This window comes from Muscardinus avellanarius, assembly GCF_963383645.1.
Source record: "Muscardinus avellanarius genome assembly, chromosome: 1".
Classification (NCBI taxonomy): Eukaryota; Metazoa; Chordata; class Mammalia; order Rodentia; family Gliridae; genus Muscardinus; species Muscardinus avellanarius.
The window spans coordinates 181,656,947-181,671,679 of NC_137786.1; the positions used below are offsets into that span (position 1 = coordinate 181,656,947).

At 48.9% G+C, this 14,733-nt stretch overlaps 1 protein-coding gene across 3 annotated transcripts; it reads left to right on the plus strand.

Annotated features, from left to right (window-relative positions):
- Positions 1 to 4,416: 4,416 nt before the first annotated feature.
- CCKBR (cholecystokinin B receptor) lies at positions 4,417 to 14,200 on the plus strand (the record flags this gene model as incomplete). 3 transcript variants are annotated; one of them, XM_080701928.1, is made up of 5 exons in its annotated part: positions 4,417 to 4,567; positions 12,372 to 12,623; positions 12,977 to 13,226; positions 13,359 to 13,531; positions 13,662 to 14,200. In XM_080701928.1, the coding sequence occupies 5 exons, from the start codon at positions 4,417 to 4,419 to the stop codon at positions 14,198 to 14,200; spliced, it is 1,365 nt and encodes a 454-aa protein (XP_080558054.1). The 3 variants fall into 3 exon arrangements, with proteins under 3 accessions (XP_080558054.1, XP_080558055.1, XP_080558056.1); XM_080701929.1 differs by having other exon boundaries at positions 13,359 to 13,516; XM_080701930.1 differs by lacking the exon at positions 12,372 to 12,623 and having other exon boundaries at positions 13,359 to 13,516.
- Positions 14,201 to 14,733: the final 533 nt, after the last annotated feature.

Genomic DNA, 14,733 nt, shown 5'->3' on the forward strand with positions numbered 1-14,733 from the left:
GAAGCTGATTCTGATTTCCAAAATCCCTGGTTTTCTTTCTTTCTTTCTTTACTTTATCTTTCTCTCCTCTCCCTTTCTTTCCTTCCTTTTTTTTTCTTTTTTTTGGGGGGTGGGGATTGGGATTTGGGATTTGGGTTTGTTATTAAACCCAGATGCATTTTACCTCCAAGCTATACCCCCCAGCCCATTTTATTTCTTAGTATGAAACAGGGTCTCACTAGGTTACTGAGGCTGACTTCAAAGCCGCAATCCTCCTGACTCCGCTTCCCGAGTACTGGGATCACAAACATGCGCCACCACACCCAGTTCCTGGTTCAGTTCTGGATCTTTCACCTAGTAGATTTCAGGCTTGGGTCAAGTTACTTGAACTTTCTCTGAGCCCTAGTTTTTTTCTTAAAATAGTAATCAATAAAACTAGACCTAAACATATAGTTCTCTGTGAGGAATAAACATAACTAAAACATGTTATGCTTTAAAACATAGTAGGTTCTCATCAAATAGTTTCTATTCAGTTACTAGAAACCGAGTTAATTTTTATCTCCTATTTATCACTCACCCACTGCTTGCAAACAATCTCTAAATTCTACCTCCCTGCTTCCTAAACAATTCTTGGACCCCTCTTCTCCACCACCTCTGTGACTTCAGCTCAAGCCACTCACCTCTCTCCTAGTTGCTCTCATGGACTCCCATTGGCCCTGTCTCCTAGGTTGCTCTCCACACTTTCTGCCATCTTTCCCAATCTTTCTAAACCCTGACAAAGATGCATTGCTCCCACTTCTTCCTTGCATAGCTTGCAAGAGTCTGCACTTGTCACCTCCTGAGAGGAAAGGTGTATCATTTTCCTATTACTTCAATATCAAATTACCATAAATTTAGTGGCTTAAAACAATACCGATTTATTAGTTCACAGATCTTTGGGGCAGAAGTCTACATAACATAGCTGGGTTCTCTGCGCAGGATGTCATAAGGTGTCATCTAGATTAAATTATCTTCTAGTGACTCAGGGGAGGGCTGAAACCCCTGTTCTTTTGCTGGCTGTCAGCTGGGGACTGATCTCAGCTAGAGACCACTCTCAGGTACTGGCCCGGTGCTCTTCTCCATCCTCCAGCTGCCAAATATCCACCTGTATCCCTACATGTGGTCCAACAATATTATTTTAAGTCTTTTAGTTCTTTATCTCTCTCTTTCTCTGATTTTTGCTGCTGTGGCCAGAAAAATCTTGGCTTTGAAAAACTTGCATAATTTGGTTAGGATTAGTCAAATAAGTTCTCTATCTTGAGGTCAATTGATTAGTAACATTATTTCCATCTGCAATCCCCTTTGACGCAACATAATCATGGAAGTAGTGCCTCAGTATACTCACAGGTCCATCCACTCTCAAGAGAAAAAGAGTATGCAAGGGTGATAGTCATTGGGGGTCATCCCATCATTCTACCCGCCCTAGGAGAGAAAGCCATAGAAAATGTTTCCCTGAAGAATTGCTGCTTAAGCTGGGATCAGATATGTGAGGAAAGAAAAGAGAAACTTCCAGAGAGCATCTGCAAAAGCCATGCAACTGGAGGATGCATAGCAAAAAACAAAAAGGGGGATAGAGCCACAGAGGCTGAAGGAAAACCAGGCTAGAGAAGTCAGCAGAAGCCAAGCCGAAGGGTTTCACAGGTCCTGTTAAAAAGTTTTCATTGTCACAAAAGCAAACCTCAGAGAGTAACATGATCAACTTTATATTCTAAACATAAGCACTCTGGCTGCAAGGTGGAAGATGGCTATAAGGAGGCATCAGCAGTGGCCCACTCAGGAGTCTAGGAGAGTATTACAAGAGACCGCAGGGTGATATCTGTGGATTGACAAGTAGATGGAGTTGAAGAACACTCAGTAGCTACAGTCAGCAGGATTTTGTGATTGATTGAATACAGAAGTGATGTAGTTATGTTCCCCAGGAAGCAGACACTAAAACAGAGATTACTGTGAAGGATGCTTATGAAGGAGTTAACACCTGTGCAATGGAGAGAGAATGAAAATAGGATTGGGTAAAGAGGGAAACTGAAGAGTGATTCTGTTTCAACAAAGACCTGAGTCAACAGATTTCAGAGTTGTCCTTCATTGGAGTGAGAGGACTGAGCCTTTATATCTCTGTGCTGATCAGCCATTAGATACAGGAAACCCCAAGAAGGGTACAGGATTTGGGATGAGCTGACTTTCTTCCACTCAGAAAACTGAAAGAAGCCAGATGTGGTGGAGCACACTTGTAATCCCCGTGCTTGGGAGGCTGAGACAGGAGGATTGAGCAGGTTCGAAGACAACCTCAGCTGGCTTAAGTGACCCTGTTTCCAAATAAAATATAAAGTAGGTCTGGGAGTGTAGCCCAGAGGTAGAAGGCCCCTGGGTTCCATCCCCAGTACCACCAAAAAAAGAGAGAAAGAAAGAAAGAAAGAAAGAAAGAAAGAAAGAAAGAAAGAAAGGGAAAGAAAACTCCTGAAGGGAATTGACAGTTGAGGGCCATCTTTTACCAGCTGGAGATTAAATCCTTCCTTTGTGAAAAGGAGTCTCGGTTTACATCTCAAATTCAATTATAGGGATGAAGGAACATAAGAGAGGAAGACGTTAAGGATGCTTCCTAAATTTCTGACTTGTGCATCTTGGTGAATGCATTTATGGCCATATATTGCAATCACTGGCTTACTTGGGAAAATATTCCCTGGAGTAGGGGCTCCTCGGGGACAGACAGAGGACAGTTAGGGTGCAGGAGTCCTATAACTGGTACATGGTTTGCTGGATACGTGAATGCCCACCGACTTCTGTCTTTATTCCTCTCTCTCTGACATTTCTTTTGTCCCCATCAGATGTGGGAAAAGAGCAGCAGGTTATCTATGGCTCCACCTGTGCCGAAGCTGAACAAATAGCAAATAAGCTCCTCTGCCCCAGAGGAGCTCAACAGCGGCCTCTCAGATGAGCAAGCCAGGCGGTGCCAGGAGGAAGGGGTGGGGGTAGGTAATAACATCCCCACAGACCCTGACTTAACCTCTTCCAATTCCTCACCCCCTGTGCACTCTGGCTGGACCAGATCTCCAAAAGGCTCTGAACTGCCCATAAACTCAGAGCCTGGTCTCACTCTAATACGCCTTTCCACTGACACTGCACCCCATACAGCTACCTCTAGGGATCAGAAGATGGAATTTCAGATCATACTAGAGCTTCTTTGGCTTGGAGGAGAATGGCTAGGGAGCAGGACTCAAAACAGCAGAGGTGGAGATCTGCCTTAAGAAGCTGAACTCACTGGCCTCAGTACGGAGGCACACCCTTTTCCCTTGGCTTTGTTGCTGTGGAGCCCCTGCTGCAGCCCCCTTTGGCCAGCCCCTCTTCTGGGAACCTGACACCTACACAGAAGGCTGCACCTGCACTGGGTGCACACGGGGAGAGTCAGAGTGTCGGGTGGGTGGGGGCGAGCGCTGCCTGGAGATCGCGGAGACAGCCAAAGTCTCCCCTTTAGCCTGGGCCCCGGGCCTAGGCTGGGGCCCTACCTAAGCCAGGCAAATTGCGTGATCCTGGGCCAATTCTCACCTCCATCCCTGGCCGCTTTCAACACCCAAGTCTCACTCTTCCTTCCGGAAGCCCCCTCCCTAGAAAAGGCTCCTCTATGAACAAATGCTGCTGTCCCCGACCCCCGCCCGGGTTCTGAGAATTCCTTGAGACCCCCGGGTGTGGCCTCAGATTGGAGGTGGGTGCCTGGGAGCCGATGTAGAGGCTGCTCTCGCCGGCAGAAGGGGCTGCAAGGAACTACGGTAGGGCTAGGTCACAGTCACTGCGGCCACTGCGGCACAGTACGGAAACTCGGGCATCAGGCCAAGCGAGGCACCTGAGGGGCAGCGGGTCACCCCCGGACGCCACCTCCGCACCCCCTGATCCACCGGAGAGAGATGCTGGGCCCCGCAGCAGCTGCCCTCTGCCGCACTCCTCTCTCATGCAGTCTCCCTCTATCCTGCCAACACACGCGCGCCCGTGTACACACACACACACACACACACACACACACACACACACACCAGAGTCGGGGGCGTTGGCAAAGGGAGGTGGGCAGGAAAGACAGCTCTAAGACTGGAGAGATGCAGGGAGGGGGCGCGCCTGGAGGACAGTCACCCTGGAGGAGGACGCGGAGGACGGAGGACGCGCGTAACTCCCGAGCGGGGGAGGGGGGCGGAGAGTCACCTGGTGGGAGAGGCAGACCGCAGCCGGGGAGGGACTGGAGCCAGGCGGGGCGCGCGCAGGAGTGAAGGGGCCGGGGCCAGGGGTGGGGCGGGGGCCGGGCGGGGCGGGGCGGGGTGGGCGGGAGCCGGAGCCGGAGTCGCGGCGCGAGCAGGTGGAGCCTTGGCGGGAGCCCGCCGGGCCGCGCGGAGTGAGGCGGCGGGCTCATCAGGGGCCATGGAGCTGCTAAAGCTAAACCGCAGCGTGTCGGGACCCGGACCCGGGCCGGGGGCTTCCCTGTGCCGCCCGGGTGGCCCCCTCCTCAACAGCAGCAGTGCGGGCAACGTCAGCTGCGAGCCCCCTCGCATCCGCGGAGCCGGGACAAGAGGTGGGTGCCTCCCTAAGCCCCCGCCACAAGCTCCTTCCCGCTGCACCCCACAACACCAGTGGAGCCCCCAAACCTCCACGCTGCCTGGTCAAATGCCCGCAGCGTCCCTGCCTAGTACCCGCCCAGCCGCTTCTCACATCCCTCCCCATGGCTCTTACAATTCCATCACAACTCACAGCACCTGGTCAGAACCCCGGGCATCCTGGTCCCCTGGTCACACCCAGAGCGCCTGACCACCCACAGCACAGCACTGCACAGAATGCACAGTCCCCAGGAGAGGACCTCCCCTTGCCAGCCCTTCTAGATCATTTGTTTTTTCTTTTACATCCAATTCACAGAGCCCGGGGTGGGGAAAGGAAGGAAGAAGAAAAACAAAAAAGGGGCCCATGAGAGGGAAGGAGCACCCTGAAAGGCCTGGATGGGGAGTTAGAGTTGTTATTTCTGTGTCTCCCACCCACCAACCACCAGTCTTCCCCAAACAGATCCTCCCATCTGAGTGAGGCTGCATCCTGGGGGATGCTCCAATGACTGCCTGTCACTCATCCTCAAACCTCTGTGCCTCCCAAGCCAGCCTTCTCAAGGCTCTGTGTTTTCTCTTAGAATGTCTCCCAGTCCTTCCGAGATCCCTCTCCAGCCCTCCTCTCCTCAGCTCTCACCTGCCTAGAGCAGGCCGCCCACTTCAGTAGCCCATCTGTTTGTGTCAGCACCCTCACTCCATCCCCTCTTCAGACTGCTTCCTTGAGCCCTCACAGTGACCTTCCCCCTCCCAGCAGCTATCATCCTCATTGCCTTGATGAACATCTTAAGATACATTTTCCTCCCTTTCTGTACTCTTCCTGTCCTTTGGTGTGTACTGGACACCTGCTATTGTGGTCCCTGGGCTAGGTGCAAGAGACTCGAGATGGACTAGACCCAGTCTGCAGTCTCACGAGTCCAGAGTCAAGTGCAGGCAAGCCAAGGGAAAAACGACAGCCCAGGGATGCTACCAGAGGGTCTGAACTGTGGAGGTGCAAAGGAGGTGGGGTCTGACAACCTCACAGGGAATGGACCCTGGGAGCTGGGTCTTGAGGTTAGAGTTCAGTAAGCAGAAAATGAAAGAGTGGGGTTCTAAAAGAAGGAGCAATGCTAAGCAGAAGAAAGTTATTCTACAGTTGGAATACATGGTAATCCAAGTATTTCTTATTCCCACAAAATAATCGATGATGCTTTCTTGGCCCACTTGTTACACACCTTCACTTAGATACTTTCATTCAGCAAATATTTAGTGAGCCAGAGATTGTGCTAGGCAGCAGGGGTATGAGTGGAGCAAAATCAACACAGTTCCTACTTGGTGGGGCTCAGAATTTAGTGGGGAAGAGACGAAAGTAAGCCAGGAATGGCACACAAAGCAGAAGAGATGGAGTGATGGTAGGATACAAGAGGGGCGCCCAAATCCTAGCTTAGCCCTGAGAATTAAAGTTGGTTTCCAGAAAAGGAGGCAGAATATAAATTGAAATTTAAAATGATGGCAAATGAAGGGGCAGAAGAGGTGAACAGAATTCCAAGCAGAGGGATAGGATATGTACACACACACACACACACACACACACACACACACACACAGAGGGGGGGGCTAAATTGCCTAAGTTTCATAAAATTTTAAATTCATGGCATGTTCAGCATGACATAGTTTCTGAGTGAGTGCCTAGAATATATACCATTAAAGGTAAATAATAAACACTAGGGATAGGGACCAGCCGAGATAATTTACAGAGCGCTTGTAGCTTATAGGCCCGGCTAAGGAGTATGGATTTTATCCTAAGGTCAATGAGAACTACTGAAAGATGCAGTTATCCTTTCAGGATTAGTCCTGCAGTGTAGAGGATGTGTGGGATGGGAGGATGAGCTGGAATGCATGAGATACTTAGAAAGCTATTATATTACCCAGAGCGGTGTGAAAGACGATGCTAGCTTGGGCTGATTGGTACTGGCAATGGGAATGAGGAGCAGTGGAGGGACTTGAGGGCTGCTTCTGGAAATGGCAGCAATAGAATTTGGCAACTGAGGAGTGGAAAGGATAGAAGTGATCAAGGAATGACGTCCAGGTTTGAGTTTGGACAACTGAATGGATGTTGATGCTATGCAGTGAGAAAGATAGCAAAGGAGCAGACATGGGTTTGGAAGAAAGAATTGTAAACTAAGTTTAAATGCAAGTGGTATGTCCAGATGGAGTAAGCTGTTGAATCCAGGGGTCTGGAGTGTATCTTAGAGGTTCAAGCTGGATGTACAGACTTGAAAAGCCATTGCCTAGAGGAGGTAATGGAGATGATGAGAATCAATAGACTCATACAAAGAATGTGTAAAATGAGAAGAAAAGAGGTCCTGGAACGGGAATCTGTAAAAAGACCAAGTTTTAAAAGCCAGGCAGAGGAATGAAAATCCATGATGGAGACTCAGACAAAACTGTCAGAGACAGGAGCTATGTACTTCTAAAAGCCAAGGAAAACAGATTTTTAGTAGGATGAGATAAGTGATGTCCAATGTTGCTGATTCGAGTCAGATAAAAACAAAACAGCTGGAAGAGAAATGAGGTTACCTACAAAATGTTTCATCTACACAGATTCGGTAACAAAGCAGTGCTTAGGAGGACCTGTGAGTCTTGAGGCCTGACCACAGTAGGCTGAAGATTGGGTCCCTGAAAAGGGGGCTAGGAAAAGTGCACAAGGATGTGTAGACAAAACTTGGAAGAAGTTAGTAGAGAGAGAAAAACAAAAACAGCATCATACTAAAAACAGTGTGGGGTTGAGGAAAGGGGTGGGGTGGAGGATAGTAACGATGAGAGGACTTAAAACAATTTTTTTTTTGAGACAGGATCTTCCCATGTTTCTCGAGCTGATTTTAAATTGTCATCTCAGGCAATTTTCCCGTCTCAGAATCTCAAGTAGCTGGAATATAGGTGTCTAACACCATGCCAAACTAAAGATTTTTTTGATGGGGAAGGGCTAAGAGAGAAGATTGAAGGTTCTTATGAAAAAGGACAGGCAATAGAGCAAGGGTCCCTGAGAAAGGAAGATGTGACCATTCAGAGCACAGGTACAATCATTTCACTTAGTTGGACACTGCCGCTCAAACTCATGGGGATGCTACCCAGGTGTCTGTTAGCCACGTTCATTAAGCTGTCACCCCACTGCTTCATATGTTACCAATGTTACCAATAGAAATTTGGATGTTAACCACTTTATTCTTATATAAACCTACAGAGTTGGTTATAACCCATGTCCACTCAGGTGTCACCCACAGACAGGTGTTAACCATGCTCACTGTACCCATGGTACATTACCCATGGTAATTTAGACGTTATCTGCCTATCAAATGCCACTCACCTTCATTTATTATTATCCATGCACAATCATATATTGTCCATCCTTGTTTAAGACTTGCTTTCACCCACCCACACATTATCTCAAAAACTAAAGTATTACCCAATGCTCATTCTGATACTACCTACACATCCTTGCTAGTTACTTCTGCTCCATTAGTTAGCACCCACTGACACTGGGATGTCTCCCATTCACCAGCTATATTACCCACACTCATTTGAATGCTATGCATGCTCACGACAGAGACACTGCTAGTACACTGATGTAAACGGGCAGAGGTGACCAGCTCCCACACCCAGTGAAAGGTGAAACTGGAAGCATCAGCAGCTTCTTGGTTCTGTGAAGTCTTTTCTTTATAAAGTCTGCTTTTTGTTTTATGTCACATTGTCTGGATTTTTGTGCTCATAATTCTCTGCCATCATCTGGATTTAGAAAAAAAAAAAGAAGCAGATCTTTCAAGCAACAGAACAAAACCTGAATTGCCCCAGCCCTCTAGTCTGATTGCTCGCGCTCTCTCTCTCTCTCTCTCTCTCTCTCTCTCTCTCTCTCTCTCTCTCTCTTGCTCTCTCGCTCTCTCGCTCTCTCTCTCACATACTGGAGATGCAACCCAGGGATGTTCTACATCTGAGCTGCACCCTCAGCCCTCTTTTTTATTCTTTCAGGAAGCGTGTGCCTAAGGGTAGACTATGAAGGCATTGTGGCTGCTCCCCAGCAACTGCCAGTTCCCATCCTTCTACCCCGACAACCCCACAGGTTTCTGATCACTGAAGCCCCTGTGGCCACTCATATTCTGCCACACAAATATACATGGATGTATGTGCCCCATGCGCGCGCGCGTGTGCGCGCGCGCACACACACACACATCTTAATTCTGATTTATTTTATATGCATATGATTTTTAATAGACTATTTATAGAGAAGTTTGGGTTCACAGAAAATGAGCAGAAAGCACAGGATTCCCATTCATGCTCTCTTCTCTTATGGGGGTTTGGGGAGAGAAAGGAAGAGAGAAAGTGAGTTTATTATTGTCTTCAATTATTGTGGCAATTTTGTTACAATTGATAAGACAACATTGATACCTATAGTTTACATTAGGGATCACTTTTATATTATACAGATCTATGAGTTTTGATAAATATACTGACATATATATACACACATATACACACACATATATATACATATATATTTACCATAACAGTATAATACAAAATAGTTTCACTGCCCTAAAAAAAATCCCTTGATCTCCACCCATTCATTCTTCCCTCTCTCTCACCAAACACTAAGATTGCTTTTAATTAGAATTTCTCATGTCTTCCCGACAACAGCAAAGACTTACAGAGATAGCAGTGGCTGGGGGTAAGATAACAGCTAGGAAAGCCCAGTGAAACAGCAAAGTGCTGCACACTCGCACTTGCTGGTTATTCCTATGGAGACTTTGGCCTCTGGATTTCAGGAGACCCCAAGCAGATTGGAAACTTCACATAGATGAAGCCTAGCCTCACTTTTGTAGTATACTGCAATTAGCCACACTCAAGGCACGTAAATGGAACTCATCAGCTGGATTAATGAATGACAAATGCATTTCTTACACTTGAGAATGCTACGCCAACTTGAAGTGTGGTAACTGAACCACCGAGAATTAGTTGAAGAGAGATCCAGAGGAGAATGTGAGAAAGATAATGTAACTAAGCCAGGCGTGGTGGCGCACGCTTGTATTCCCAGCATTTGGGAGGCTGAGACAGGAAGATCGTGGTTCGCAGACAGCCTCAGCTACTTAGTGAGGCCCTTTGCAACTCAGTGAGACCCTATTTCAAAATAAAGAATAAAAACTAGGGTTGGGGGTGTAGCTCAGAGGTAGAATGCCCCTGGTTCCATCCCCAGTACTGCAAAAAAGAAAAAAAAGAAAGAAAGAAAGGAAAGAAAGAAAGAAAGAAAGAAAGAGAATGTAACTAGTGAGATTAAGGAAGTAGGTAAGAGGAAGAGATGGAGGACCAGTGACCTGGAGAAGACAGAGTAAGAAAGACCACCAGCTCTTCTCCATCCAAGGACCTCTCTGGTAGAGATCCCCCTTTCAAAGGTTTTTTATTTCTCCTATACAAACATACTTACATAGATAGAAGTATAAATGTGTCATAAGGAAGCCTTCTATAATCCTTCCTTACAGAGAAGGACCCAGGTTCTATTTGTATATTTTTTTTGGGGGGGTGTCTGGGGATGGAACCCAGGGGCATTTGACCTCTGAGCTAAACACCCTGCCCTATTTTGTATTTTTTATTTTGAAACAGGGTCTCACAAAGTAGCGGAGGGCCTCACTAAGTAGCTGAGGCTGTCCGCGAACCATGATTCTCCGGTCTCAGCCTCCTGAATGCTGGCATTACAAGCGTGCGCCACCACGACCGGCTGAGACCCAGGTTCTAAAAAGACACAGGTGGTTTGTATATAATAAGAAATGATGTCCAAAATCACAACCTGTCATGAAACCCACAAAGACTATCCAACATGTGTCCCCAAAGAGATAAAGACAGAGAGGAAAATGCACTCACCAAAGTGAGAGATGAAGGAGAAGCAGGCATATTTCTGTCTTGAAAGATTCTTTAACAATCACATATAGACTGGTTCCTACATGCCAGACATCAGGTCGAGTGGTAGGGATATACCAGAGAATGAGATGGGCCTTGTCCCCGTCCCCAAGAAGTGAGGAAAGACAGAAAAGTAAATATAATAATTATGAGAAATTCTGTGATTGAATAAAGAGAGAGGGTGATAGAGACAATTAGATTGGATTGGGGGAAGGAGGCAGCACAGTGAACGTCAGAGCACTGAGGGAGCCGCGGGAGATGAAGACTCAGGGACCCAGAGACTCCGCCTCTCTTCTGATTCCGCTCCTTATTAGCTGTGTGGTCCTGACCAAGGAAGGTTGCTGCTGAGTTCGCTTTAGGAATTCCCTACGAATACCATTTGCTCAATACCTACAACAACTGCTAAATAAGTTGGTTATTATTGTGAGAAAAACCAATCAATTTGGGACTAAGCCAAGAACCAGCCAGACTATGGGGCTAGAGAAGTGAGGATTGCACCTCTGGGCTTTTCCCATGGTATAACCTGAGAGGTGCCGCCCCCTGTCCTTTTTCCCTTTACAGTATTCTCTCCCTCATGCTGAGGTCATGGATACAAGGGACTCAGTCCAGTGGTATTCAATTTTGTGTAGGTCTGCAGGGCTGTGATATGGAGGTCCAAAGATGAATCATCTCCCAACAGGCAATAGCACAAATAAATGATGTCAGAATCCCACCCCCTCTGACCCACCCAGCAGCACAAGGTGTACCTCCTGTGAGCTCCCACAGCACCTGTCACATTGTGTGCCAACCTCACACCTTACCACACTGTGTAGCAATTATCTGCTCGTGGAGCCAAGTTCCCCTGTCCACTGTGAGTTCTCACATGCAAAGAGTTTGCCGTTTTCATCCCGTGTCCCCAGTGCCTGGCACAAGGGGAATCCTCTGTAAATGTTTACTGAATGAGAATAAAGGTTCCTAAATCATCAAAATACACAACAGTAAGTAAAAGGGACACTAATAGATGCATAAGGAATATGCATAGGTCAGAGGAAGGAAAGACTACTACCAAAAGGAGGTGCCAGGAAAGGCAGTTGATCTGAGACTTGACAGAGGATGGATAGGAATTTTCCAAATACAGAAAATGAGTTTGTGATGGAGGTAAAAGTATGGGGTTGGTGAAAGAGTATTCCAGGCTGAGAAAACAATTTGAGCAGGGAGAGAATAATGAGTATACATGATGCATTCAAGAAACTGAGTCATCCCGTGGCCTGAGTGGGTGCAGTTCGGGGAGCAGGCGGGAGGAGGGGAGGCAGGAGGAGGATATTGATGACATGTTAGGGGGTTGCAGATGGTATCTAGCAGTGAAGACTTGAGAAGAGAGTGCTGTTTGTTTTAGAGAATACAGATATGATTGGATGTGGTTCAAAAAGTAGTGAGTGGGTAGTCAGTATGCCAAACATACAAGGAGGCCCGACAGAATAGGCTAAGAGAGAACCTTCAGATTTGGCAGTTAGAGATTACTGATCTTGGGAAGATGTGTCCAAATAGTGACCAAGGACAGAGCCTTGGATTGTTCAGGATGGAACACCTGGGAAGACACAAATAGAATCCTTTCCAGAAGTTTGACTGCAAAGAGAAGGAAGCATTGGGAACAAATCTTGAGAAGATACAGGCTTTCTCAAGGCAGGGTAGAGTTGGGACAATTAAGGGTTTAAGATGGTAAGGGATTCAAGCGCACCATTTACTGAGTAGGCCCTGGTGGGGGAGTGGGAGGTTCCTGGGATGAAGGAATCTGTCTGGGTAGTGAGGTGGAAGGTAAGTGGAATGGGGGTCTGGCTGAGCACCAGCCGGACCTTTTCTGCCATTTCTCCCTTCTCTGCCCAGAACTGGAGCTGGCCATCAGAATCACCCTTTATGCACTGATCTTTCTGATGAGCGTTGGAGGAAATGTGCTCATCATCGTGGTCCTGGGACTGAGCCGCCGCCTGAGAACTGTTACCAATGCCTTCCTGCTCTCCCTGGCAGTCAGCGACCTCCTGCTAGCTGTGGCTTGCATGCCCTTCACACTCCTGCCCAACCTCATGGGCACCTTCGTCTTTGGCACAGTCATCTGCAAGGCAGTTTCCTACCTCATGGGTGAGACAGACAACCACTGGGCCCTTAGACACCCCCCCCCTTCTAAAGTCCTTGGCAAAAGTAGAAGCCTTAGCCGGGCATGGTGGCACACGCTTGTAATCCCCACTTTTCGGAAGCGGAGACAGGAGGATCAGGCAGGTTCGAAGCCAGCCTTGCTGGCTTAAGAGACCCTGTTTCCAAATAAAAATATAAAAAATAGGTCTGGGAGTGTAGCCCGGAGGTCGAACCCCAGTATCATAAAAAAAAAAAAAAAAAGTAGACGTCTTTCCTGATTTGGAGCAGCGGGTGGTGAAAAATCACACTGAATGGTGATGGTGAACATTTCCTTTCTGAGGTCCCCTTCCCTTTTGCAGGGGTGTCGGTGAGCGTGTCCACGCTGAGCCTCGTGGCCATCGCCCTGGAGCGGTACAGCGCCATCTGCCGACCGCTGCAGGCCCGGGTGTGGCAGACGCGCTCGCACGCGGCTCGCGTGATCTTGGCCACATGGCTACTATCTGGGCTGCTCATGGTACCCTACCCTGTGTACACCGCTGTGCAGCCAGTTGGGCCTCGTGTGCTGCAGTGCGTGCATCGCTGGCCCAGTGCTCGGGTCCGCCAGACCTGGTAAGGTGCCCTCGCCCGAATCTGACTCCTACCTTAGCTACCTAGCCACAGCCCTAGAAACGCCAATCCTTGCCGCGTCTGTGCGGATCTCTGGCCAAAGACCCGCATGACTGCTCTGTGTTCTGTCTCCAGGTCGGTACTGCTGCTCCTGCTCCTGTTCTTCGTCCCAGGTGTGGTTATGGCAGTAGCGTATGGGCTTATCTCCCGGGAGCTCTACTTAGGGCTTCGCTTTGACGAAGACAATGAAGGTGAAAACCAGAGTAGGGTCCGAAACCAAGGCGGATTGCCTGGCGGGGCGGCAGCAGGTGAGCAAGCAGAACCCCTGAGGGGCGAGGCTTAGTCAGGGGCGTGGCCTGGAGTGAATGGGGGTTTGGAGGCTGGGTTGGTGGTTAGGAGGACTCTGCCTTTCCCTCTGACTTCCTCCCCTCTTCCCAGGTCCTGTCCACCAGAACGGGCGTTGCAGGCCCGAGTCCGGCCTGGCGGGTGAGGACAGCGATGGCTGTTACGTGCAACTTCCACGCTCGCGTCCTGGGTTGGAGCTGACCTCTCTGACCGCGCCCACTCCTGGGCCAGCACCTGGCCCCCGGCCCGCCCAAGCCAAGCTACTGGCTAAGAAGCGCGTGGTGCGCATGCTGCTGGTGATAGTTGTGCTTTTTTTCCTGTGTTGGTTGCCAGTGTATAGCGCCAACACGTGGCGTGCCTTCGATGGCCCAGGTGCACACCGAGCACTCTCGGGGGCCCCCATCTCTTTCATCCACTTGCTGAGCTACGCCTCAGCCTGCGTCAACCCCCTTGTCTACTGCTTCATGCACCGGCGCTTCCGCCAGGCCTGCCTGGACACGTGCGCCCGCTGCTGCCCACGACCTCCACGAGCTCGCCCCAGGCCTCTTCCAGACGAGGACCCTCCGACCCCCTCCATTGCTTCCCTATCCAGGCTGAGCTACACCACCATCAGCACCCTGGGGCCTGGCTGAAGGTGGGGAGGTGTAGGGACTGGAGCAGGACAGACGATCCCTACAAGCACAGACCTATCCAGACGCTCACAAAACCCACACCACAGCTGACACAGACTGACACCAAGAGCATGGACTGACTAGCCCCAACACACAGAAACAGGGAGCTTTCCTGACTCAAAGGAAACAGGAACAGAGCTTACAGGGAAAGGAAGGACATCTCTGTTATGGGACAGAGCCCCGTCCTGAAGAAAAATGGCATTGGCCTTGGACAGGCAGACACAGCATCGTTAGCAGTGACATGTCCCTGTGCAATAGGAAGTCTTCCCGGTGCTGGCCTGACCCTCACACACATGTGCATCATTGGCTCTGAGTTTCTAGGGACTGTGCACCCTGGCACAGAACTGTCTCCAGATGTTCCATGCTGTTCCCTTTGACTTCGCAATACCTTTCCCTGACCAACGCTGAAATACCAACAGGCCAGATCTCAATCTCCCCAACTGATAGGCTGTTTAGCACTGAGAAGCCCCTTCATCCCTTTCCAGTTAGACAGT